Source organism: Aspergillus alliaceus (genome assembly GCF_009176365.1).
Source record: "Aspergillus alliaceus strain CBS 536.65 unplaced genomic scaffold BDW43scaffold_6, whole genome shotgun sequence".
NCBI classification, from domain to species: Eukaryota; Fungi; Ascomycota; class Eurotiomycetes; order Eurotiales; family Aspergillaceae; genus Aspergillus; species Aspergillus alliaceus.
In genome coordinates, this window is record NW_022474689.1 from 110,197 (window position 1) to 134,892 (window position 24,696).

The window sequence follows — 24,696 nt, forward strand, 5'->3', positions numbered from 1 at the left end:
AGGGTCTGGCATAGCTTGCCCGTGCTGGGATCCCAGAGCTTGATGGTCTTATCCTGAGAGCTGGATGCTAGTAGTTGACTATCTGGTGAGAAGGCAACCATGTTAACCTCACCGGAATGACCCTCAAGGGTCAGGTGCAGCTCGCCCGTGCTGGGATCCCAGAGCTTAATAGTATTGTCCCAGGAACTGGATGCTAGCAGTTGACTGTCTGATGAGAAGGTGACCGACTGAACCCAATGGGAATGGCCCTCGATGGTCTGGTGCAGGTCGCCTGTGCTGGGATCCCAGAGCTTGATGGTATCGTCATAAGAGCCGGATGCCAGCAGTTGACCATTTGGTGAGAAGGCGACTGACCGAACTAATCCGGAATGGCCCTCCAGGGTCTGCAATTCCCCACTCCAAGTCTTCTCAACTTTAGGTAGTTGCCTCCAGGTTAGAAATTCGCTCTCAAATGATTTCCTAATTGCGGAGGTCTTTGGAGTAAACATAAGTCCTGAAGAGTAAAGCTGAAGGGATGCAGTATTAGCTATCTGTTGATTCTTAAGAGCGAACCGCCAAGCATCGTAAAGGAATTTGAGGATTTCAGGATCTTTATTGTTCTATGTTTTTCAGTATTTGTAAGTATAGTAAATCTGCTGACACTTACTTCTATGACTGACTGTAATACCCTGATAATTCTGACAGCTTCAGATATTATACCCAAAAGACTCATTGCTTCCATCCAGTGAAGGAAATGTACCTTAAGAAATGAGAAAGCTTGAATTAACTCATTGACTGGGTCATAGCTCTGTATCAAGTGATGCACCCAATACCGGCAGGCGTATTGCAGTTCCGGAGGTAGATGGGAACCAATAATATATTTGTTTATCTCACTCCGAAGTGTGGTATCATGATGTATGTTGCAGATATTCTTCCTTAAACCATAATGTTCACATTGCATAACTTTTAGACATTGAGTAGTGAGCTTCTGGTGCACCTCTTTCTCGCTAATCCAGAATGGATTCTCCTTTTTAACATTATCGAGAAGGAAGTCCCGAAAAGAAAGATGTAGAATCCTAACTGGTTGATCCAGTTCAGTAGGGACATCGAGAACCGAGTGGAGCAGATTCAAGCGAACTTGGATCTTATTGGCTTCCATGTTCACAAGTCGGGCGAGAGTATTTACCGACAAGGGAGTAACAAGAATGATAATGACGCCGACTATATCCTTGAATTCTTGTATTAACTGCCGTGACTCCTGTGCGTCCTGACCCTTGAGAAGCTGATTTAATACAGGCATATATGTACTATCCATCTTCGTCACATAGCTGGTCTGGTCAGTAAGGATTGCCCTAAGGCGCTCTTCGGGACACCAGCGCTCATCACTGATAAAGCGATACAGTGTGGTTGCAGAAATGAATAATGGCAGCGCTCTCTCAACTAGTGTCTTTATAGTCATATCTCCAGGCCAATCCGGTGGAAGTAAGCGCTTGCTCTTTAATTTTGAGAATCCATCCTCAAAATATAGTTTTATATCGCGCTCAATCACTGGCGTGGGGATCCTGTGAAGAATGAGGTCCTGGTAATCATCTGCAACAATCTGGAAACCAAGCCTGATTGGCAGCTCAGGTCTGCTGGTAAGCAGAAATCGTAGCTGTACTGAATTTGACTTCTGGACTTGTGGTAAGAGCCGAAGGATAACCTGAATATCATCTTCCTGGTCGCATTCATCCAGTGCATCGATCACAATCACCATAAGTTTATTTGGGCCCTGGTCAATTTCAAGGACTGGATGCAAGATGAGTTTCTCAAATTGCTCCCTAAGCACCCTTTCTGAAATGTCCGGGTCATCCTCAATTGCTCTTCGGATACTAGGGATCAGTTGAGGCATAGTGTTCCCTAAGTGTTTGGCTAGCGTTGAAAAGAGCCTTTTGGCATCCCCTCGATCCTGTTCACCCCTTTTAAAGAAGAAGCTCGCCCCAAGAAGATTTTGCCTTTTAAGATGGCCTGCAACGGTCCGAGAAATTGTTGACTTTCCAGTCCCAGCCATGCCATTTAGCCAAAATATACATTTTCCGTTAGGATCCTTGGTCCAGTTGTCAATGTCACGCAGTAATTCGACGCGGGTCCCTGGAAGGCATTCTGTGTGTTGGTTTTCGTAGTCATTAAATGCCGACCCTTTCGCAACTTGTAGTCGGCTCAGATCAACTTTCTGACTAAGTAGATCTGTTGTTATCCTGAATAAAGTAAGCTTTACGGAGCTAATTGAGGTACATACGTCTCACGTCTGGTCAATCTCCAAAGCTAAACTGAATAGTGTCTTGTACTCCATGATGTCATTGACAGCCTTGTCGACCTCTGTGCGTTTCAAGGGCCATTTCAAGGCATGAAATGTCCATCTTCTCCTTGACTTTTGCGTTGAGTCTGGGTCAATGCGCTCCCTCAGTTTTGTGAGGGTGGAAGAGCAGTACGCGACGTCGCTAAGTAATTTTCGTGAAGTGCTCAGTTCTGAGCCCTTTAATTCATGAAGAAGCTTATTAAGAGCTTCCAGTACGACTGCGAGGGCCTTAATACTCTGCTGCAGACGGATGATGTCTTCCTTTGCATCCTTCACTTTGCCGATGTAAGTACTACATATTTGAATAATGGTACCTGTTAGCTGGATGACTGCAATAACGCTTGCTGCACCAGAAAGCGGTTCCATATTTAGGAGTGAGAAGATTCGGACCGGTTTTGCTAATTGACGGGCAAGGCACGCGGAAGATTCTTTGGGGGTTGAAATGGAGTGATTTCACAGATTAGGCGGATAGGAAAGAGGGGCAGACGCTCGAAGCAAGGCTGAGCAAGACGAGGCACCTCATTCTTATTGGTGTTTAAAGCGCCAATCATCTCGCTCTACTGTTAGAAAATGTAGTAACCAATCATTCTAATGTATGAGTAATAAGGTCACTTGATATCCACAAAACACTGCGCACAGTAAGTAGTGTTTTGCCCTAGCATTTTGAGGAGCTCTCAGGAGGCTACCAAGACAACACACATCAGGGGACCAGTCCTTGCTCCCCGAATGTTAGACCGCGATTTGCAGCAAGACCAACCCCACCCTATGCCTACTTACCTTGTTCGTTGACTGCAGTTTTACCTACAGCTCACAGTAGCACCGTGGCTTGCCGCCTCCCAGCTTGAAGCCGCAAAGCGGTGTAAGTGCGTCCAGCACGGCTAGGTAGTCACTGTAAGTATCGTACCATATATACAACAGTCATTTTGTGTGCACCTACTTGCGTGGCTGGTGTCTTGGCAGTAGCCTTCAGAAAGACCAAGAGTATGCTAGGTGGTGAAACTAGTTTTACTCGCCCTTGTACAACTACCCGTTGAGATTGAATATTTGTAGTCTTATCCACCGAGATATTCAGGAAGCACCTCCTCCCACACCTCAGTATATGCCTTATCTAGAAGACTATAGGCAATTCAATGCCGATCAGGGAGTTGATGGGAAGGATTAGGTGCATGGATAAGGTCTCGCATCTCCTGTTGCTCCAAGGGATTAAGAGACCTCGCTCTATTGAAGCAAACCTGAGCAACTAACTTACTGGGTTCTAGTTAGTTTAGAATTAGGAAAACTTAGCAGTTTCTGTCTTTTTTCTCCTGATTCCTGATCTTGTTCCATAAGGGTCTGAGCTCTCGTGCATTTATTGACTTGCTCACTTTGACATGTGGTGTTTTGGCTCGGGTTTGAAGCGTCCAAGGCACTTAGCTTGGGGAACCTACCCGCGTGATTAAGAGGAATGATTAAGACATGATTTAGTATAGAAATATTACCTTTCTATTACCCTGGATTATCTCAAAGCATCTCTAAAGCTCGATCTCTGGATAGCAGACTTTTTAAATAGTATTTTGTGCCCACTTTGGTGGTGATTTAGACTTAAACTGAAGTAGTCAACAATGTCAATATATATATTCATAGATTATTGCCAGGCGTTACAGCATTACATTCACTAAAGAGAAGAATAGTGGCAGAATCAAAATACAGAGTACCTGATTGGCCAATTCTACCCCACCGCCTAAATGACTAAGCAAAGTTGAACCCTTGAAATGTAATTGTAACGGGAAAAAAAGTTGAAATTTCAATATTTCGTAATGAGTTTGCCGATTATGTTATTACACCAGCACTAACTAACTTAACCGGTAAGCGACCCGCATCCCAACGGCGTTTTCTACGCGCCTCAATTTCTTAGGTGATTCAAACATCAGCCATACCACCAAAAATGCCTAAATCCTCAAAATCACGCGTTGAGCAGGAAGGCAGGATCCTACTGGCTATATCGGCTTTAAAAAATGATGAAATTCATGGCATTAAGAAGACAGCTCAGATATTCAATATACCTTTTCTACCCTATGTGATTGCCTAAAAGGAGTCTTTTTTAAAGGTAATACTTGTGTTAATAGTTATAAATTGACTTCTAGTGAAGAGGAATCGCTTAAAGAATGGATTATATTACTAGATAAATATGGAGCATCTCCTTGGCCTGTATGTATATATGAGAAATGGCCAATATCCTGCTTTTAAAGTGTGATACTACTTCTCCCCCTACTACTGTAGACAAGAAATGGGTATATAACTTTACCAGTTATATACCTGAGCTTAAAACCTGCTTTGCACGTTGCTATAACTATCAGTGTGCTAAAGTAGAGAATCCTAAGGTCCTAGATACTTGATTTAAGCAGGTAAATAAGGCTATTCAGAAGTACAGCATAGATTCAAGCGATATCTATAATTTTAATAAAACAGGATTTACAATAGGCTTAATAGCTGCAGCCAAAGTTATTACTAGATCTGATATACCAGGCAAACTATTTTTATTACAGTCAGGGAACCAGGAATGGTTACTGCTATAGAATATATATATTCTAGTAGATAGGTTCTATCCCCTGTATTATTTTCAAAGATAAGGTATATATAGAGGTCTGTGTTATAGACATAGCGGGGTTAGGCTGAACCACTAAGCTAAAAAGACCAAAATATCGAACCTCTTGTTCGATATGCCTAACCACCACCTATATATGATGTTATCGTAACATCAGGCAGATAAAGCCATGTAGGCAGATAGAGTTCTGTCTACTGAATCAGCTCCTAGGCGCGCCCTATTTAAATGTTCTGGCTGTGGTATACAGGGTCATAAAATCACTTACTGCCCGAATCGATAGAAATATTTATTTTTATATAGAAGTCTAAATTCATGGTGTTTTGATCATTTTAATTTTTTATGTGGCGGTTGGGGTGCGGGTTGCTTACAGGTGCGGGTCGCTTACCGGTTACGTTAACTAGCGGGAACTGCCACCACCATAGAACAAGCCAACTATAGCGCTTCCAATACGTTCCTGTCTGCATTTGCTCGATACTGCCGTCAGCATGGTCTAGTGGCGACGGTGCTAAACCTTGGCCCAGTCGAGGACATTGGCGTACTCAGTCGACGCGAGGATCTTGCACAACTTTCCAATGTAGCATCTATTCAAAAACTCCGCGAAGGAGACGGGCTGGACGCGTTCCACCTGATTAAAATATAACTGAACGGGAAACCTTAACGGTTATTTAACATCGCTAATATTAGAAGTAGCCAAAGTAGTAGACGGAATACGCAAGAATAGCATTGATGAAGCATCTACACTCAATTGTGTATTGCCACGCAAGGGATAGACAGTCGGATAGGTACCCCAAAGTTTCTACAACCTTGACAAAAAAGGTCAAAGCACTGGAATAGACACTCTTTTGTCATTCAAATAGCTAGAAGTTATATACCCGTACAGAAAATAACAAAAACACTGAAAACAACATGCTACCAAACACCGACTAGGTCACACTATAAACAACATTTCCCATAGTTTTCATCAGCAATGTCTCTAATAAGAGAAAATCGAAACCGACTGCTTGGTATCGGCATCAGGAATCTTGACCTTAGCAGCCGCGGCATCAACAAGACCCAGCTCCCCCCGCTTCAAGTGTGGCACCATTCCATCGATGACATCAACACTGAAGTTGTCGATGTGGATCAAGTCCTCCGTACGAATCGCGTTTCTTGCCCTCATGGTAGTCAAAATGCGCTGTTCCTCAGGGGAAAGGGTTTGTTCGAGCAGGGCGGTGTTCTGCTTTTCAGTGCTGCTACCACTACCCTCGCCGGCCAACTTGGCGTGGAGAACTTCCCGCTGCTCCTTAGGCGCGGGGTGGAATGCCTTCATGCAGAAATCGATAGTTTGCGAGATCTCGGAGGGGGTGAGTTTATTGTTCACATCCGCTGTTCCTTGGATGACTAGAATCGTAGTGGTTAGTTGCATAGTGCAGGGAGGGGGAAAAGAATACATACTGGGTCTGAAAAGGGAGAAGGCCCGATCAAAGCTCTTCTCGTCCCAGTCACCGATAACAGGCTCATCTGGTACTGTAATCTGCTTCAAAGCACTCATGACGACAAGCAGGAAGCGGGTGTATCCTGTTCCGACCTTGCTGGAATGCCACCCGGCTGCGGCAGTCTCCTTGATATGGCCCTTCTTAGCGGCACAAATGGTCGTGGCGGCTGAGAGGCCAGCAGCCAGCGCTAAGTGGACTCCGGAGGAGAAATAAGGATCAATGAAGCATCCTGCGTCACCTGCAATACGGACATATGGAGTGGCATATGTGGAGGCGCTGTAGGACCAGTCGGATGCCGACTTGATGTCGGAGGTGAGCTCAGCACTTTCAAGAAGTTCCCAGGTCTCGGGGGTGGACTTGAGAGTATCTAGGTAGAAGCCCTTTGTAGATGGGTCGGCCATGGTCTTCTTCTTTTCAGTGGCGGCGGCCTGGTTCATTACAACACCGACGGAGGTCTTGTTGTTATGCAGAGGAATTGTCCAAACCCAACCGCTGGCGTCTGAAGAGACGGAATGATGGTGTTAGCAACTGATAAAAGAAGGCACCCCAACTGAATAACGAAAAGATAATTCCTACCTTGCAAAGCTTCGAAGAAGGGCTGACCCTCCCTCTGGGTACCTGGTGCATGGACCTTGGCGTTGTCCCAGTAGCCCCAGCTAGCGATGTTCTTCAATCCCTGGTTGTATTTACGATTCTTGAAGTATTTCGTGCTGACCAAGCCGGCACGACCACTGGCATCGACAAGATATTCAAACTTGATAGTACCAGAGCTACCGTCTTTACGGGACCAGGTAGCAGAGACTGGGCGCCCAGGGTTGGGAAGCTCAGGATCGGCCGGGGCATCTTTCTCATCCAAAGGCACAAACTCAATCGAGTTGACCTTGACACCATCAAAAACCTTGGCACCGCTCTTGCCGGCATGCTTGAACATCAGATCATCGGCTTCAGAGCGAACAACGTTCCAGGCATAGGCGTCGGGGCCACCAGCAGCCACAAAGTCCGTGTCTGGTCCGACATGTTAGAACTAAGATCTAAGTAACGACAAAGGATACAGATGCTTACAAGCTTCGGGAAACTGATTCAATCTGAAAGCAGCACCTCTCTGTATTATTGGCGTCAGTGACACTTTTCAAGAATAATTTGGGAAGGATAGGTGGATCCAACCTTCTGGACGAATCCATAGCTGTCAAAGGTTGAATCGAGGTCTATAAAACGAAGGAAGTGGCGCATCGACGGAAGCATACTCTCGCCGATGTGGTATCTGCCAACTCGTTAGCTTAGCTAGTTCCAATTAAAATTACCACACGATCTGCATACCTGGGGAACACATCTGCCTCCAACAGAACTGTGCTGATGCCCTCACGTGCTAGAACGGCAGCAGTGTATGAGCCTGCGGGCCCACCACCGACAACCAAGACGCTAGTTTCCTCGGGAATAGACATTTTGATGCAATGGACAGCAATGCGTAAGATATGATGAATGTTTTAGGAAGGTGATAACTGCTGAAAACCAAAAAGCATGGTGATTTTCTCACCCTTTTGTACTCCCATTTTGCCGCAAGATCTCATAGAGAATTGACTACAACAGTACAACATCAGATGTACATGCTCTGTACCTGGCACGACGTGTGCGAGGACGACGTACCTAGAACGAAGCTCCCGTCATTTTACACCCGAAGGATTGACCCACCAGGGCTAGTCCTCGTAATTAATTTAGTACCTTGTGCACTATGAGGCTTAGCATGCATCGCTTATTTCTAGCAGGATGTCATGCACCTTATGTAACAAAAACCCCGCTCACTCGACAGGAAGATACTTGATTTCCTTGTCCTTTCTTCAATTGGACGTCTCGACTGTAGATCACTGAATGAGAGCAGGTTTTAGTCTTTTCTGTCTCGCTGGCATGAAAACGCACTGCGTGGGGCGGGCGACAAACAATAGAGTGTCCTTCCTGTATTCACGTTACCATTTTGGCCTGCTTTTTTATTTTTTTTTTTTATTTTTTTTTTTCGGCTTTTGCGGTTTTTACGGGTTTTGGGCTACCAGTGCGCTGTTTAGGCACATTGTCTGCCCTTGCCTTTTTTTCCTATGGGAGATGTAGGGTAGGGTCTTGGATCTCTAATTCCTACATTCTCTCGGGCTTTGGAGACCCTGAATAGTCCGAGTTAGCCCTATCTATCTGTAAATCTGTCAGACGTAAAAAGCCCATACTCTGTAGTTTCTAAGAGAGCACATTAGCCCTCCAGCTTGCGTCAAGGTGACCTTTCATGCCACACCTGCCTTACTGAAAGGTTGTGGAATCGCCTTAATATATCCATCAGAACCACAAGAGAGCATAGCTACGGAGGCTAACAGTCTGGAGAGATTCTTACAATGACAAACGAAACCCCGTCCAAGGAGCCCAGCTGGGTGGCCTCTGACAGTGCCCTTGATACACCCAAACAGCCTTCCGAGGCGTCATCATCAACAGCGTCTGTCCAAAACCCTGATGAGGGCTTTTCCCTGGGTATGCGTGGTATTATGATCTTCGTGATCTTAGCTGTCCTAACCCTAATGGCGGCTCTCGATGGCACGTCAATATCTGTTGCTCTACCGGTATGTGAGAATACCCATTAAGAATAACGATCGCGACAAACTTTTCCTAACGTTATGTAGATTATCTCTAAGAAGCTCAATGGAACTGCTATCGAGGCATTTTGGAGTGGGACATCGTTCCTTCTGTCTTCAACGGGTAAATAGGCCTACTCTTCCTTAGGGATCTCTTCTCACATGGTCAAACTTGTAGTTTTTCAACCAAGCTTTGCATCTTTCTCCAATATCTTCGGTCGTCGACCTATGGTTCTGATAGCGATAGCTCTGTTTCTGGTTGGAGCTATCATTGCAGGAGTGTCCAAGAACTTCACAGAGCTACTCGTGGGCCGTTCCATCCAAGGTGTCGGAGGGGGAGGCATCATCGCTCTGACAGAAGTGATCGTGACCGATATTGTTCCCCTAAGACATCGTGGCCAATACTTTGGTGTCTTCAGTGGCATGTGGGCTGTGGGGTCCGTTTCGGGACCGATTATCGGCGGTGCATTCTCTGAATATGTTACCTGGGTTGGTTCAACCATTGTTCTATCTTCGTTTACTTGGAGCTAGCTAACTTAGGCTTATCCAGCGCTGGATTTTCTATATCAATTTCCCATTCATTGGAATCGGGATTGTGATGGTGTTGCTCTTCCTCAAGCTGAATACCATTCCTTCTTCATTGGTGGAAAAGCTCCGGCAGGTTGATTATATCGGTACTGTCATCTTCGTCGCTAGTATGACCTCGTTCTTGATTCCTCTTACATGGGGCGGCGTCTCGTACTCATGGAGTTCCTGGCATACACTCGTTCCCCTCATTGTCGGTTTTTCCGGATTATGCATCTTCGGCTATTACGAACATCGTTTTGCAGACGACCCCATGATTCCCCCTGTTATTTTCAAAAATAGGACCGCGACAGTCTCTTTCATCGGTAGTACTTTGCAAGGGCTGGTGCTCTGGTGTACCTTGTATTATCTACCGCTGTACTACGAGGCCGTCAAAGGTTATAGCCCTATCCTATCCGGCGTTGCTCTCTTTCCTGAGACATTTACAGTTGCTCCCAGTGCTATGGCAGTTGGGATCATATCTTCCAAAACTGGCAGCTATCGATGGGCTATCTGGCTGGGTTGGGCTCTGTCGACAATCGGTTGTGGAATTATTTGTGTGATCAAGGTGACTACCAATGTACCAGGATGGATCTTCCTGAACCTGGTTGCAGGCCTCGGACTGGGTTTTCTGTTCCCATCGCTGGGATTTGCAATCCAAGCATCATCGACAAATGAAAACCTGGCTACCGCAGTGGCAATGTTTAGTTTCTTCCGTGCCCTTGGCCAGGCCCTCGGTGTCGCTATTGGAGGTGCCATCTTCCAAAACCGAATGTACCAGAACTTGCTCAAGTACCCTGAATTTCTCTCGGTGGCTAGCGAATATAGTGCAGATTCCGCGGGCCTTGTGCAGATTATTAAATCTATGCCGGATGGCAGTAGCAAGTTGCACTTGAGAGAAGCGTATACTGATAGCCTGAGGATTGTTTGGGCTGTGTGTTGTGCCGTTTCGGCTGTTGGGTTTTGTCTTAGTCTTCTGACGGAGGCGTATGACCTCAATCAGGCTTTGGTTACCACGCAAGGCCTTCTAACGGAGAAAGATAAGCCGTCACAGGAAGAAGGGCGCATTGAGGATAGAAGTGTCACATAATGAAAGATTGACTCTATGCGCCTTCACACTGCTGGCAGAAACACTCAATTCCCCATTAGTGCTACTGGATTTTGCGTACTGTTTCGCCGTGCTAGTTCCGTCAAGCTACACGTTTACAATGAATGAGTCATGGAGGACACTTTCTTTTATTGCTTTCCCCTCTTCATCGTATTTTGTTTTCTTTTGGCCTTCTCTTAACAAAAATAAAACGTTCTATAAGGCTCATCCTCATTTTTCTCACGCTAAATGCCAGACTCAAGAGAACTTAGGACCAACAGCCTTAAACACCAAAGAAACCCCAATAACATCCACCTCAACATGATGGAAGTTCTCCCGCAATGCTCTAATAAAAGTCTCAGCGTCATCATCCCGGTTATCGAAAACCCCATCTGCAAGGCAGTGAGCCCGGACCCGCCTCCCAACAAAGTTATCTTCAACCCCTTTCCCCAGGACAGTTGCACCAGTCAAAACACCATCCTCAGTCATGCAGTTCTTAACATTCTCGAATACCACCGTCTTCCGACTAGCTGGTCCCGGCACACAGTGGACAACGTAGAACATCGAAACAGAGTCAAATTTCTCATACTTCTCTTGCGGAATGGGGAAGGGCTGGGTCACATCCCAGAGCACCTCTCCGGCATCAGGACGACCGGATCGAAGCTTTGCTACGCGTATAGCGTTCGGGCTTAGGTCCGAGAGGGTCAGGGTGACCTTTTCAGATATCTGGGCATGTTTAAGATAGTAGCCCGTGCCGACGCCGATGTCGAGGTGGTTGGTGCGGATATTGTTCTTGAAGAGTGGCAGGAGGTGCTTCTTTGTGGGGCAACGCCAGGCGAAGTAGTTCAGGAAGCCTAGGACGAAGAGGTCGTACACGTACATGATCCAGGATTCGTAGCAGGCGGCGCCACGCTGGGCCGCTTCTGTTGTCTTGACCTCGGTAATTTCTTTCGTCATGGTGGGTATGATAATGGCCTTGTTGCACGGCAGTAGTACTAGATGCGAGGGTTGCGCGACTGAGGATATTATGAGCTGTTGGAACTAAGGAGGGGAGATTGGAAAGTGAAAGGAAGATAGATGGTCTGGTTGCTGCCGCGGATTACGGGGTATTGTAAAGCTGATTTTGAAAACTGCCCGCGGCTTTTACTTCAGAGATGTCGGCTTATCTTTGGTTCCATGGAATATAGAGGTTTAATTTGTGTTTGACACGGAGGTGGCTTGACACTGTGATAGAACGCGGTGGAAATGCTACGGCAGCGGTGGATTGAAATCTCGGGCCTCACGGCATGGCGAATGGCCTCAATTACTTCGCCTCTTCTCTCTTTCGCTCTGACTTTCCCCCCATCATGTCGGCAAAAGCCTAAGTCCATGTTCAAGCACCGCCACTCATTAATCGTTGCTCTACTCCACTCCGTGTTTAGCACGAAGTAGGGGTAGCCTACAATCAGAGCAGTTACCCAATTTAAGGAAGTTGTCCCACCCTCTCCTACTCTAGCTGGCCAAGGAAACAGAGAACCGTTCAGCGAAAAATGTCGTTAGCGAGCTTTAACGAGAGTATCTTCAGTGACTACCTCGCGGGTCAGAAGGCCCTTCTACCTAACCTGCCTGATATCCAGAAGGTAACTCCGAGAGTCACTCGTGTACTAGGAGCCAATCCAGGACAAGTAGGTAGTGATATTTGCTTTCCCCATAACTCTCTTTCCTGTGCATTGCTGGGTACTAACACTCTGGAAACTCGAATGTAGTTCCAACTACAAGGAACAAACACATATATCGTCGGCAGCGGCAGAGAAAGGATTCTCGTTGACACCGCACAAGGAGAACCCGAATGGATCAAATTCATCTCTTCCGCTCTAGAGGCAGGCGGGTATAGAATCTCGCATGTCCTCCTTACGCATTGGCACTGGGACCACACAGGCGGTGTCCCCGACCTCATCACACTCTACCCAGAGCTCTCCTCAGCTATCTACAAGAACCACCCCGACAATGGCCAATTGCCGATTGAGGACGGACAGGTCTTCAAAGTAGAAGGTGCCACGGTAAGAGCAGTGCACACGCCAGGCCATGCCTATGATCACATGTGTTTCGTTCTTGAAGAGGAGAATGCCCTCTTCACGGGTGACAATGTGCTGGGTCATGGCTACACAGTGGTCGAGGATCTGGGTCTATTTACAACATCTTTGGACGTGATGGAAAACCAGAAGTGTAAAATTGGGTATCCTGCCCACGGTGATGTGATCGCGGATCTTCCGACAACGATCGCGCAGTATAAAGGGCAACAAGTACGACGGGAGAGGCAGATAATTATGGCGCTGAAACGGAGTAGAGAACAGCAAAAGCAAGAGGGTAGTAGACACAAAGGCAGTGCAACTGTTAGGGAAATTGTTATGGCAGTCTATGGCGATGTGACGGAGGAAGTGAGCAAGCTTGCCCTTGAGCCGTACACAAATGAGGTGTTGATGAAGCTGGCTCAGGATCAGAAGGTTGGATTCCAGTTCCAGAGAGGATCGAAGAGGTGGTTCCTCAGTGCTCTAGCTTGAATGATAAAGGCCTTTATAACTGTAACTTTGCATTCTATTAACGGTGTTTTTAATTTTCTTGTTAAGGAAAGCGGTTGTAGATCTGCTTACTTCCCAGGGCTTATAGGAACTTTCGAATACTAAAGATGTCGTCTCATAGAGCGCTAGTCAGCGTGCCTGGTAGGATTATGTGAGGGGAAATGACCAAAAGAACTATCACTAGGGTTTGCAGTTGGACATACATATATTTATGGTCCCTTCCATCCCTCCCCTTCTGATTCATTTCCCCCTTCCTTCTTTAGAATTGCCCGCCTTTCCTGGTTTTCCTGTATACCACGACTGACATTCGCAACATGTCGCAGAAGACAATCCTTATCACCGGTATTAATGGATACCTGGCTTCAAACACTGGTAGTGCTGTGTTGAAAGCAGGCCATATTCTTCGTGGCACTTGTCGCTCTCGCGAGAGAGTAACAGCCTTACTTGAAGGACCATGGAAGCAATATGCATCTCAAATTGAAATTGCTGTCGTACCAGATATTACTGAGACTAATGCCTTCGATGAAGCCGTCAAAGGTGAGGACACCCTCTGAGTAACTATAACGCCGAGAGCGAAATGGACTGAACGAACTCAGGTGTGTCGGCAATCATCCACATGGCTGCTCCGGTAATTAGCCCCGAGATCACCAAGGCGTCAACCCAGTTAATCGAACCCACAATCGCTGGAACACGAAACTTGTTGAACTCGGCCCTGAATTACGCCGGAAATCAGCTGGAGATATTTGTGTTCACCTCCTCCGCAGCGGCCTGTATCAAGCCCGGCGCTCAACCACCTTACGTTTATAATGATGATAGCTGGAACGTCACTCACCCGAAGATCGTGGAGAGAGAGGGTGATAATGTTTCTATATTCACTTCATACCCTGTCGCAAAAATCAGGGCGGAGAAGTACGTTTGGTCCCTATACGAAAAGAAGGTAAGTAGTCTTGATATCTCGTACAACGCAATAAGCATTATCTCTTTATATTATCTGACTATATTTTCTTCAGTTACCATTTGCCATTGCATCAATCTGCGGCTCCATAGCAACCGGACCGCCAATTCTCCTCCCCCAGTCTGAATCCGAAATCCCCTCTACCTGCAAAGCCGTTCTGGATGCTCTGCGTGGCAAGAAAGTACCCGGACCCCAAGACCACATTGCCCAAATCGCCGGCGCCGCACCGTACTCGGATATCCGTGACATTGCCAAAATATACCTCTGGTGCGCTGAGAACCCTAAACTGGCGGATGGACAGCGCTATCTGGTTGTTGCAGGCCATGGACCACAGCAGGCAATATACGACATCCTACGTGAAGCCTACCCGGAGCGCGCAGAGATCATCCCCAAAGGTGATCCAGCGTTTCGGTATAATAGGGACTGGACCTTTGATACGGATGGCGTGCAGTTCGACTCGAGCAAGGTGAAGAACCAAGTTAGGTTGGACTTTATTTCTTACAAGAAAACGATTCTAGATACGGCGGAAGCGTTGGCACCATTCTGGAGGTGAGGCCTCGTTGGTACCAACATATCATGCGATAGCCAATTACCTCTCCGACAATTCTATATAGTATCAGTTATGGCCCATTAATTATCTTCTATATTGCCCTCATGCTTCTCGAAATAATGCTCAATTCGTACAAGCAGCGTGATGGCCGTTAGAGGCTGAACGGGAGTACTTCATGATAGCGTATCATCCTATGCTTAGAGGTCATCAGAAATGGAATTCAGTAAGGTTACTCTGCGATTTGAGGGCGCCGTAGTATGACCCTAACCCTAGTGTAGCTCACTCCCAAGAGAGTGGACATGTGACGCGACATCGTCAGCTTCTGCTGCTCGGAAAAATCGGAATTGAAGAGGCAAAATCCGCTTCTCATCATGGTGATTCTCATTGGTCGCTGGGGTATAATATTCAGGAAAATATGCTTGTGTATCTAAGTATAGATGGTGAATTGGAAACATATTCGAACACACTGCTCGGAAACTCACGCCCCGTGCGGTCCAGACTCAATATCTCAATATCTGAAGTTTCACTAGTGAAGAGGGCGGGGCTGGGACGTCCTTTGCAATAGGGCCTTTGCTCGACGACGAATGACCAGGACTGAGTGTGTCGTTCTCTTCGTGTGAAGCACGACGTGTTAAACCTGGACCATCCAGTGCTCCGCCCCAATCCTTTCGTATCTATCACCTGCAGTAGCTTCGGGTTTTACCCCAGCATTCAGCCTCCATGAAATTAATACTGTAGTGCATCAGGTAGGACGTGTCGCGCATAGCATTGGGGTATTTATCTAGTTCTCTCCCAAGGACACATCAGGAGGCCAACTACTTCTTGGCCCTGTATAGGTCAGGCAATATTCCGTCTTCCCGTTGTTCCATACCCTTGTTGCTTCTCGGCGGCTTCACCTTTTCCAGAGTGTACGGCACCTAGCCCTATCATAGATATCTTTCTATTCTTTCATCATGGACACTCCTTCATGCTCCTCGACCGATATGGTCAACGACTTCGCAAATGACCTCACAACAAAGTTAGTGTTTTTCAGCAACGAGTTCCCTAATGATGATCTCAAGGATCTTTTCCGCCGGCTCCACAGACATAGCAAGGATAAGCGCTTCACATTGCTTGCTACTTTCTTGGAAAACTGTGCGAGGGTCCTTAGAGAGGAGACTCGCCGTTTACCGCAGCACTTAAAGGAACTTGTCCCTCCTTTCGAGACCTTCTTTACGCTAGTGGACAGTGGTAAGTTCCATCTGGGTCCGCTGGGAGCATCCATGGAAAGCGCCTTCCTCTGTGCTCTCCAAGTTGGTATGATTATTGGGTAAGCCTATACCGCAAACGGCAGTATTGGAAGTATCCTGATAAGGAAAAGCACTGATCTTTGGGTATAGGCACTATGAAGGCCAAAACATCGAATATGATCTCACCGCTGAAAGCACGGTGTTAGCTGGACTGAGCATTGGATTGCTCGCTGGTGCTGCTGTTTCCCTTTCAAAGTCGTTACAGGACCTTGCAAGCACAGGTGCTGAGAGCGTTCGTGTTGCTTTCCGCCTTGGCATATATATCGACGAAATTTCTCGGACGGTTGAAGTTCGGGATCCCGCTACGCCTCCGCAAAGCTGGGCTTATGTTGTGACTGGACTGTCTGTGGAAGAGGTTCAGCAGGAAATCGATCAGTACAATACAGATACCGTAAGAGTACCAAGTGACTGGTGCTTGAGACTATGGATCAAAGCTTATTAACGGTGCATCAGTTTAACCCCGAACTTACCAAGATTTTTATCAGCGCTGCGGATGAAATCTCCATCAGTGTCAGTGGACCGCCATCTCGTTTGAAGAGTATCTTCTTGCGCTCACGGAAGCTCCGACATTCCAAATACCTTCCTCTTCCAGTCTACGAGGGCCTGTGCCATGCGCCCCACTTGTACAACAAGGAGGCCATCTGCGAGACCATCAGTGGACCTGAACCAAAGATCGATCGTAATCGACATGTTCAGATCCCCTTAATCTCGTCGGAAACAGGAAAGCCGTTTAGTGCTTCACTATCGGGGGAGCTGTATGAGGAAATCAGCACTGAGCTTCTCACTAGCTCTATCTACGTGGATAACGTGACTGCGGGCATCATCGATAGTATCTCCAAGCCTCATCCCCTAGAGTGCCAGGTGCAGGTATTCCGCACTACCCTCGTGTCAAATGGGATTCTTTCTGCCATTGAAACAGCACTGCCCCAACTCACCATCAAGCGGGAAGATCTACTAGACTGGACTTCTCTTGATTTTGGAACCAGACAACCACGACAATTCAAGGACTCAAAACTGGCCATCGTTGGAATGGCCTGTCGGATGCCTGGAGGGGCTGATGACACCGAATTGTTTTGGAAGCTCATGGAGGACAGGCGCGACACCCACACACGGGTTCCCGCTGATCGATTCGATCTGGAAACGCATTACGATCCTACTGGAGAGACAGAGAATGCCACGCAGACACCCTTCGGGAATTTCATCGACAGCCCAGGCCTCTTCGATGCGGGATTCTTTAACATGTCTCCCAAAGAAGCCGAACAGACAGACCCGATGCAGCGTCTCGCATTGGTGACTGCATATGAGGCCCTGGAGATGGCAGGTTATGTTCCTGACCGCACCTCATCAAGCCACCGTAAGCGTGTCGGTACATATTACGGCCAAGCTAGTGACGATTGGCGGGAGTTGAATGCCAGTCAGAATCTTGGAACATATGCTGTCCCAGGCGGGGTGCGTGCCTTTGCCAACGGTCGTATCAATTACTTCTTTGGGTTCGCTGGCCCAAGTATCAATCTCGATACTGCTTGCTCCAGCGGTCTGGCTGCAGTCCAAGCAGGATGTTCGGCACTCTGGGCTGGCGAGGCTGACACTATTGTTGCCGGGGGTCTGAACGTGATCACGGACCCCGATAACTATGCCGGATTGTGCAATGCCCATTTTCTGTCGAAGACCGGTCAATGTAAAGTCTGGGATAAGAGTGCCGATGGCTACTGTCGTGCTGATGGTGTGGGCTCGGTTGTACTCAAGCGCCTCGAAGATGCGGAAGCCGATAATGACAACATCCTAGGAGTTATTCTCTCTGCAGCTACCAACCATTCAGCAGAAGCTATCTCAATCACGCACCCACATGCTGGGGCTCAGAGGGATAACTACACTCAAGTCATGCAGGCTGCCGCCGTCAACCCTCTCGATGTGAGCTACATCGAACTTCATGGCACTGGAACTCAGGCGGGAGACTCAGTGGAGTGTGAGTCGGTCTGTGATATTTTTGCTCCTATGTCTCCACGTCGCCGTGCGGATCAGCCTCTTTTGCTTGGTGCTGTCAAGTCCAATGTCGGACATGGTGAAGCCGCCGCGGGTATTACGTCTTTGATCAAGATGCTTCTTGTATACCAGAAGTGCAGAATTCCTCCTCATCTCGGCATCAAAACTGAATTAAACCCCACCATAAGTAAGTATTTGGAAAAGCGCAACGTGGGCCTCGCTATGGACATGCTTCCATATGAACGGAAGAACGGAAATCGTCGGTACGCTGTTGTGAACAGTTTTGGAGCTCATGGAGGCAATACGACCGTTCTCCTTGAGGACGCTCCTGAGAAGCAGAAGGTTGGCTTTGACCCGCGGACAACTCATGTGGTCACAGTATCTGCAAAGAGCAAGGCATCCTTACGGGGCAACATCGAAGGTTTACTATCCTACATCTCTAACAACCCGGATACTAACCTGGGTGACCTTGCGTATACCACTTGCGCCCGACGGATCCAGCACAATATTCGAGTCGCCTCTGCTGTGTCTAACATTGCCCAACTCCGCCGTTATCTTGAGACATCGCTTGAATCTATTTCCACTCTGCGGCCTGTTCCACTTGATGCACCTTCAGTCGCTTTCACTTTCACTGGACAGGGGTCGTTTTATAATCGAATCAGTGCTCAGCTTTTCGAGCAGTTCCCCTACTATCGCACTCAGATTGTCCGACTAGACCATCTCGTCCAGCGGTATGAATTCCCATCAATCATTCCTGTGGTCACCGGAACTATCGATGAGACTCAAGCTTCTCCTCTCGTTACACAATTGAGTATTCTCGTCGTGGAGATCGCCTTGGCAAGACTTTGGATATTTCTGGGCGTTCATCCCACTGCCGTCATTGGACACAGCCTGGGTGAATATAGTGCATTGGTAGTAGCCGAGGTCATCTCTGCAGCCGACGCAATTCTTCTAGTCGGACAGCGTGCATCCCTTACTATGAGCAAATGCGAGGCTGGAACCCATCTCATGCTATCTGTTCGGGCTAGTGTGGAGGACATCAAGCTGGCCATCGGTGATAATGACAGCTACGAGCTGTCCTGTATCAACGGTACAAATGACACTGTCATTAGCGGCGCTCGAGACGATATCGGCGAGATTCGCCAGAAATTGGAATCCGGTGGCTTGAAGTGCACTCCATTAGACCTACCTTTTGCATTTCACACTAAGCAGATGGAGCCAATGCTGGACCTGTTTGAGCAAACCGCCAAGAATATCTCATTCAAGGCCCCCAGCATCCCGGTCATCTCGCCTCTTCTGAGTGCATGTGTATTCGATGGGAAGACTATTAATGGAGCATACCTGCGCCGTGCCTCCCGTGAGCCGGTCAACTTCATTGGCGCTCTTGATGCAGCGCAGGAGATGGGCATTATTGACAATCACACGTTGTGGGTCGACGTCGGTCCCCACCCCATCTGTGCCTCATTCGTTAGCAAGCACATTGTCAGCGCAACAGTCCTATCGTCGCTGAAGAAGAATGAGGACAATTTCGCTACTTTTACGAAATCTCTTTCATGTCTGCATACTCACGGTGTGAACATCCACTGGAACGAGTACTATCGGCCTTACGAGAGCGCACATACTCTACTCAACCTGCCCCACTATCATTGGAATGCAAAGAACTACTGGATCCAATACATCGGAACCTGGACTCTTGACAAGGCTCTTTTGAAGTACGGTAAGGAGAAGACAAGACCTGCCATTAACATGCAGGCCAGTTCGGCACTCCGGACTTCTGCTATACACCAAATCACCTTTGAAGAAATTGGCGATACTGTCGGCCAATTGAAGACACTCTCGGACTTAATGCACCCTGACTTCCTTTCATCGGTGAAAGGACATAGCATGAACCACTGTGGCGTGGCCACTTCAGTAAGACTCTACCTGAACAGCTTATCCATTTGTGCTCATAGCTAACTTATACACCTTCAGTCTATCTGGTGTGACATGGCATACACAGTTGGAGAATACCTGTTCAAGCGCATGAATCCCACTGCGAGGGAAGTTCATATGAACCTCGTAGGCATGGAAGTACTCCACGCAACCATTGCCAAGAAATCTACGACTAGCCCTCAACTCCTCGAGCTCGAGTGCAACCTAGATATGTCTTCCCGCACGATGACCCTGGCATGGTACCACGTCGATGAACAAGGGATGCGTTCCGCTTCTTCCTTCGCAACTGCAAGCATGTTCTTCGAGGAAGCTGCCGACTGGCGTGCGGAGTGGGACCGCGTAGCCCACCTGGTCAACGGTCGCATCGAATCCCTCGGTCAGATGGCAGGAACAGGAGCCGCTAACAGACTGTCCAAGAACATGACCTATAAACTGTTCAAGAATGTTGTAGATTATGCGGACAAGTATCGCGGCATGGAGTCGGTCGTCCTACTCGAATACGAAGCGTACGCCGATATTTCTCTCGTGCCCGAGACACACGGCAACTGGCACATTCCTCCCCATTGGATCGACTCGGTTTCCCACTTAGCCGGTCTGATTATGAATGGTAGCGATGCCTCCAACACCAAGGACTTCTTCTACCTCACCCCTGGCTTCGACTCTCTCCGTTTCATCGAGCCACTCAATCCTTCTTGTAGGTATCGTAGCTATGTTCGCATGTTCCCAACTAGCGATGGGAATGTCCGTGCAGGCGACCTCTACATTCTCCGTGATGATGTCGTGGTCGGCATGCTGGGCCAGATTAAATTCAAGCGCGTTCCACGCTTGTTGATGGATCAGCTGTTTTCATCTGACGGGAAGTCCGCTGCCCATTCCCCTCCCGCATCTTCTGGCACCGCACACAAAGCAGCTCCCAAGCCAACTGCACCGGCAAAGAAGGCTGTCACCCCAGCACCACCAGCACCAGTGACTCAACCTACAGCTGAGGATAAACCCTCTCCTTCCACCGCACCATCACAACCAGCAGTAGCCCCAGTTGAGGCGGAGTCAGGTGTAATCGGGGACTGCATCAGCCTCATCGCTCGCGAGACGGGTCTCGACGTGCCCGAAATTACAGACGAATCGACCTTCGCGCAGATTGGCGTGGATTCCCTGATGTCTCTTGTTCTTGCCGAGAAGTTCCGGAATGAGCTGCAGCTCGATGTGAAGAGCTCTCTGTTCCTTGATTGTCCTACGATCGGTGATTTGAAGGGGTGGTTGGAACAGTATTGCTAAGCTTTCAGGGTTGTTTCTACGTAATCAAGTTGTATAGATAAATGAATTATACCCTAGATTTACTGCACCCTTGCTTGTATTTGATCGTGAATCTTGCATCTATTTGTTGAAGAGCCTAATCGCTACGGAATCGGGCAAGAAACATATAAATATATATCATAGGAAGTCTATCTTATAAGCTGACTGTGGTCTATATTAGAGGAAGAATATATATAACGCCAGCGGGCATGCTGACGTCAATAAATGCCTGGTGTCTTCGAATACTGCCATTTCAATTTATACTTCTGCGCTGTTCTCATCCTACAGGGGTGCGACGTCGTCAGTGGATGCATGTGCGGATGATGCTTTGCTCGTTAGTAAAAAGAGTAATGGTTCGTCAGATGCGGCTTCTACCATATTACCATGGCGCTCGACGAGCCACAGAGGTCGGATTTCTATTGAACGTGTAAACACTACGTCAGCTAGACACTTGGGTCTCCTCAGAGGCTTATTAGGCGGCGTTGCAGGTAAGTCGACCGAAGACCTACGATTGGCCTTTGGCGATGTGGTTAGAGGCCAACGAGAATGCAAAGGGACTGTGATAGGAGACTCTATTGGTCGACTTCTAGAGCCCTGCGCTAGCCTTTCTATGATTTTAGACAGATGCCCCTGGCTCAATGAACCATCTGATTTGAATTCATCGGGCGGATGGAAAAGCTGTCTTCGGCTTGTCTTAAAAAGGCTGCAGCTTGCTGGCATTTAGGCTTGTGTAGGCGCTGACTATCCTGAGATGCTCTTATCGCAACTAGCAGTTCTTCTACATATTGGTCAAGACACATGTGTGATTATTCCAGCGGTCTCTCACTCACCAATGTGAAGAACCTCCAAACTTTTGGTAATGGCTCATGCTGTTCGAATTGTTGTAGAATTTGATCGTGTCCCTCAGATACGAAGCGTAAAAAATTACTTTCACAAACGCTCTTATGAGCTAGGAAGTATTATAAAAAGTATTCGAAAGCTAAGACATGAGATAATGTATTCGTGTTTTAATGCCAAGCGGAGAGGAAATATGATGCCAAGACTTCCTCCCCGGAATTGGTTAGCGGGAGGAGGTTTGGGGTAGTTTGGGGTATAAATAATTCCCCTCCCTCGCATCTTCTTTCACCTTGTTTCTTCTTCTCTTTCCACCCTTCTTGGCAGATAGAAAATAACTGCTTTCATGCAAGTGGTTGTTTGTCCGTCTTGTCTTGCCATGAGAGAAAAAAAAAGTTTCACATCTCGTAGACACATCCTAACCTTTCTATTTTGGTTTCATATCTTCTCTCAGGGTATTTAACCCCAGCCACGACAAGCCCCTCATGGCCCAATCATCCGTGTGGAGTGTCGTTAGCTGTTTGCCTCTAAGTACCCAAAGCAATGGATGACAAACAGGATGTTGGCGCTTTCCCACAGGGTATTTGTTTATCTTGTCGTGTGCTAGCATGAAAGTCGTCATCCTACATTTCTAGACTAGATTGTAACATTGGTAGAGGATACTAGCCGTAGAGACCGCCTTGGACATTAAGGATTGAGTCCTGCTGAAGATTGGGATATCTAGGGACCTGTGTCTGCGATGTCATTATCAATGCGCTTTATAGAATGATCATAGATTACATTGAAAACCATAGGAGACGGACCGTTTGTAGCTCTCTTGGTTATTCCAATAGGTGGTGTCATGTTGCACCTCCGCTCCCGTAGCTCCGAACTCCCAACCGAGCTTAATTTTTGTCCACTGCATGAGATGGCTCGCGACCTTAAGATGGCCCACGTCGGTTGGATGCCCGCCCGGCGAGATATCGTTGTGCTGCCGAATACCCTTCGTGTCGAAGTAGTGCACGTATCCGTCTTTCTTGAAGTGCTCATATACTTTCTTTACCTCCGATACGTAGAGAGGTTGTTGCACCCATGTTGACCCGGACTTGGTGAAATCGCCCCAAAGAGACTATCGCTATTAGTATATCGACCCCACATCGAATAAGCGACATACCATAAGGACAATCTGCGCCTTAGGCCAAACGCGGTGCACTTCCTCGATCATCTTGACGTAGCTTTGATAGTAATCGTCGCTGGGGATGTTGTTCTTGGCGTTCCCGTCATTCGTGCCGAGGTTAATGATCACCAGGTCGGCCGCGCGATGGGCTGTGAAATTCCATGATTCAGGTTCGTCACCAAATGCTGCTTTTGCACGATCGCCGACGTCTGACGCGCGGGACCATTGATATGTCTGCTTCTATATTAGCACTAAGGCCTGTTACGTGAAGAAGAGACATACCATGCCACGAGCGTCACCCCCATAGCATTTTTTGTCTACCAGACAAATCCCCGGATACGCCTATGCGAGTTAGACTTTTGGTACCGATTTAGTTAATGGAAGGAGACATACTGTGATCGTGTACTCAACATTACCCAAACCAGCTGCAAAGTCGAAGCCCCAGGAAGCGAGACCCTCGTAAGTAGCATATTGCCCCGAGGCCAGCCTTGGAATCGATGAAATCAGTTCCAATGTGAATGTTATATATGTAATGAAGAGTCAAACTCACGAATCCCCAATTATCTCAACTGTCTTATTAAACTCCGGCGCTTTGACAAGCCGCGCATCGGAAGCAACTGACACGCCGTCAATCTGGACGGTGCGAACAGTGAGCAGGGGACATCTAATGGACAGGGTAAAACTTATCCATAGCCCCAGTTCGTGACTAAATCAATTAGTACATCTACGTATACATCCTGCTTTGAACAAAAACAGCATACCTCTCAACTCAAACGTCTTATCATCCCCATACTCCGTCCCATTCAGCGCCGGCGATCCGGGCTTGACAAACTGGTACGCCGAGTTGGCCGTAACATTCGAGAACTCCCAATCAAGCCCACCGACCCTACACAGTCAGAACCAACCTCAACAGACCAAAAGGCAAGCATACCGATAAGCAACGAGCACATTCTGAGACGTGTTCTCGCCAAATTTCAACGCGAGCTACCGGGCCCGAGAAATGTCAGCCACCACAGCCCAGATTCCCGCAATAGTACACCCATACCTTATCCCCAGTGAATCCAACCTTAACACCTGGAACACTATAGCAATCAGCTCTCATTGTCGAGTTCGGCCAAAATGCGTAGAACATACGACCACCCTATCAAACAAAAATTAGCATTACTCTATCAGCAGGAAAACGCACACGACATACAAGATGTATACCCACTATCCCACCGCCCCTTATACGAGATCTCCGACGCGTCGGTATCATATCTCCTCCAAGAATCATCAATAGAAACTTTCGAAGCCTGCCCCGGATACGGATTCAATCTCTCCTGACCATTTTCTAATATCGTCGCAGTAACGCCAAGTAACCACGTCAGCGACAACAGCGGTGCAAACCACATCCTGAAACCACTCGATGCGAGAGTGTACTCCGTATTCTCAAACAATTAGCCCAACGACAGAAAATGCTATGGAATCATTAAAAATCACCAGCCAGCGCAAACAGTCACAGTTTCAATCTAGA

The 24,696-nt window shown here is 47.6% G+C and overlaps 8 protein-coding genes across 8 annotated transcripts in view; 4 read left to right on the forward strand and 4 right to left on the reverse strand.

Moving 5' to 3' along the window:
- BDW43DRAFT_297519 (uncharacterized protein) overlaps window positions 1–2,683 on the reverse strand; it is a gene marked incomplete at both ends in the record, with an annotated part of 3,880 nt that extends 1,197 nt beyond the window's left edge. The window contains 4 exons of the mRNA XM_032044400.1: window positions 80–599; window positions 647–1,006; window positions 1,202–2,195; window positions 2,265–2,683. Of these exons, the coding sequence (XP_031903955.1) occupies window positions 80–599; window positions 647–1,006; window positions 1,202–2,195; window positions 2,265–2,683 (2,293 nt within the window). The remainder of the gene's footprint in view (window positions 1–79; window positions 600–646; window positions 1,007–1,201; window positions 2,196–2,264) is intronic.
- A 3,191-nt stretch (window positions 2,684–5,874) lies between these two features.
- BDW43DRAFT_322552 (NAD(P)/FAD-dependent oxidoreductase) lies at window positions 5,875–7,917 on the reverse strand (the record flags this gene model as incomplete). The annotated part of the gene is made up of 6 exons (XM_032049584.1): window positions 7,694–7,917; window positions 7,541–7,637; window positions 7,439–7,478; window positions 6,953–7,381; window positions 6,336–6,875; window positions 5,875–6,281 (listed from the first exon to the last, which is right to left on the reverse strand). The coding sequence occupies exons 1-6, from the start codon at window positions 7,816–7,818 to the stop codon at window positions 5,875–5,877; spliced, it is 1,638 nt and encodes a 545-aa protein (XP_031903956.1). The 5' UTR covers window positions 7,819–7,917.
- An 831-nt stretch (window positions 7,918–8,748) lies between these two features.
- Window positions 8,749–10,636, forward strand: BDW43DRAFT_297521 (major facilitator superfamily domain-containing protein; the record flags this gene model as incomplete). The annotated part of the gene is made up of 4 exons (XM_032044401.1): window positions 8,749–8,970; window positions 9,031–9,106; window positions 9,161–9,471; window positions 9,533–10,636. The coding sequence occupies 4 exons, from the start codon at window positions 8,749–8,751 to the stop codon at window positions 10,634–10,636; spliced, it is 1,713 nt and encodes a 570-aa protein (XP_031903957.1).
- A 255-nt stretch (window positions 10,637–10,891) lies between these two features.
- Window positions 10,892–11,590, reverse strand: BDW43DRAFT_307405 (class I SAM-dependent methyltransferase; the record flags this gene model as incomplete). Its single annotated transcript, XM_032046242.1, has 1 exon — window positions 10,892–11,590. The coding sequence occupies one exon, from the start codon at window positions 11,588–11,590 to the stop codon at window positions 10,892–10,894; it is 699 nt and encodes a 232-aa protein (XP_031903958.1).
- Window positions 11,591–12,020: 430 nt separating this feature from the next.
- BDW43DRAFT_322554 (beta-lactamase-like protein) lies at window positions 12,021–13,173 on the forward strand (the record flags this gene model as incomplete). Its single annotated transcript, XM_032049585.1, has 2 exons — window positions 12,021–12,297; window positions 12,379–13,173. The coding sequence occupies exons 1-2, from the start codon at window positions 12,163–12,165 to the stop codon at window positions 13,171–13,173; spliced, it is 930 nt and encodes a 309-aa protein (XP_031903959.1). The 5' UTR covers window positions 12,021–12,162.
- A 332-nt stretch (window positions 13,174–13,505) lies between these two features.
- BDW43DRAFT_307407 (uncharacterized protein) lies at window positions 13,506–14,699 on the forward strand (the record flags this gene model as incomplete). The annotated part of the gene is made up of 3 exons (XM_032046243.1): window positions 13,506–13,728; window positions 13,788–14,128; window positions 14,202–14,699. The coding sequence occupies 3 exons, from the start codon at window positions 13,506–13,508 to the stop codon at window positions 14,697–14,699; spliced, it is 1,062 nt and encodes a 353-aa protein (XP_031903960.1).
- Window positions 14,700–15,679: 980 nt separating this feature from the next.
- nscA (non-reducing polyketide synthase nscA) lies at window positions 15,680–21,175 on the forward strand (the record flags this gene model as incomplete). The annotated part of the gene is made up of 4 exons (XM_032049586.1): window positions 15,680–16,005; window positions 16,076–16,376; window positions 16,439–19,879; window positions 19,940–21,175. 4 exons carry the CDS (start codon window positions 15,680–15,682, stop codon window positions 21,173–21,175), a joined length of 5,304 nt encoding a protein of 1,767 aa, XP_031903961.1.
- A 1,621-nt stretch (window positions 21,176–22,796) lies between these two features.
- BDW43DRAFT_307409 (SGNH/GDSL hydrolase family protein) lies at window positions 22,797–24,574 on the reverse strand (the record flags this gene model as incomplete). Its single annotated transcript, XM_032046244.1, has 10 exons — window positions 22,797–23,135; window positions 23,181–23,417; window positions 23,466–23,525; window positions 23,577–23,670; window positions 23,734–23,889; window positions 23,959–24,069; window positions 24,115–24,167; window positions 24,229–24,265; window positions 24,318–24,324; window positions 24,379–24,574. 10 exons carry the CDS (start codon window positions 24,572–24,574, stop codon window positions 22,797–22,799), a joined length of 1,290 nt encoding a protein of 429 aa, XP_031903962.1.
- Window positions 24,575–24,696: the final 122 nt, after the last annotated feature.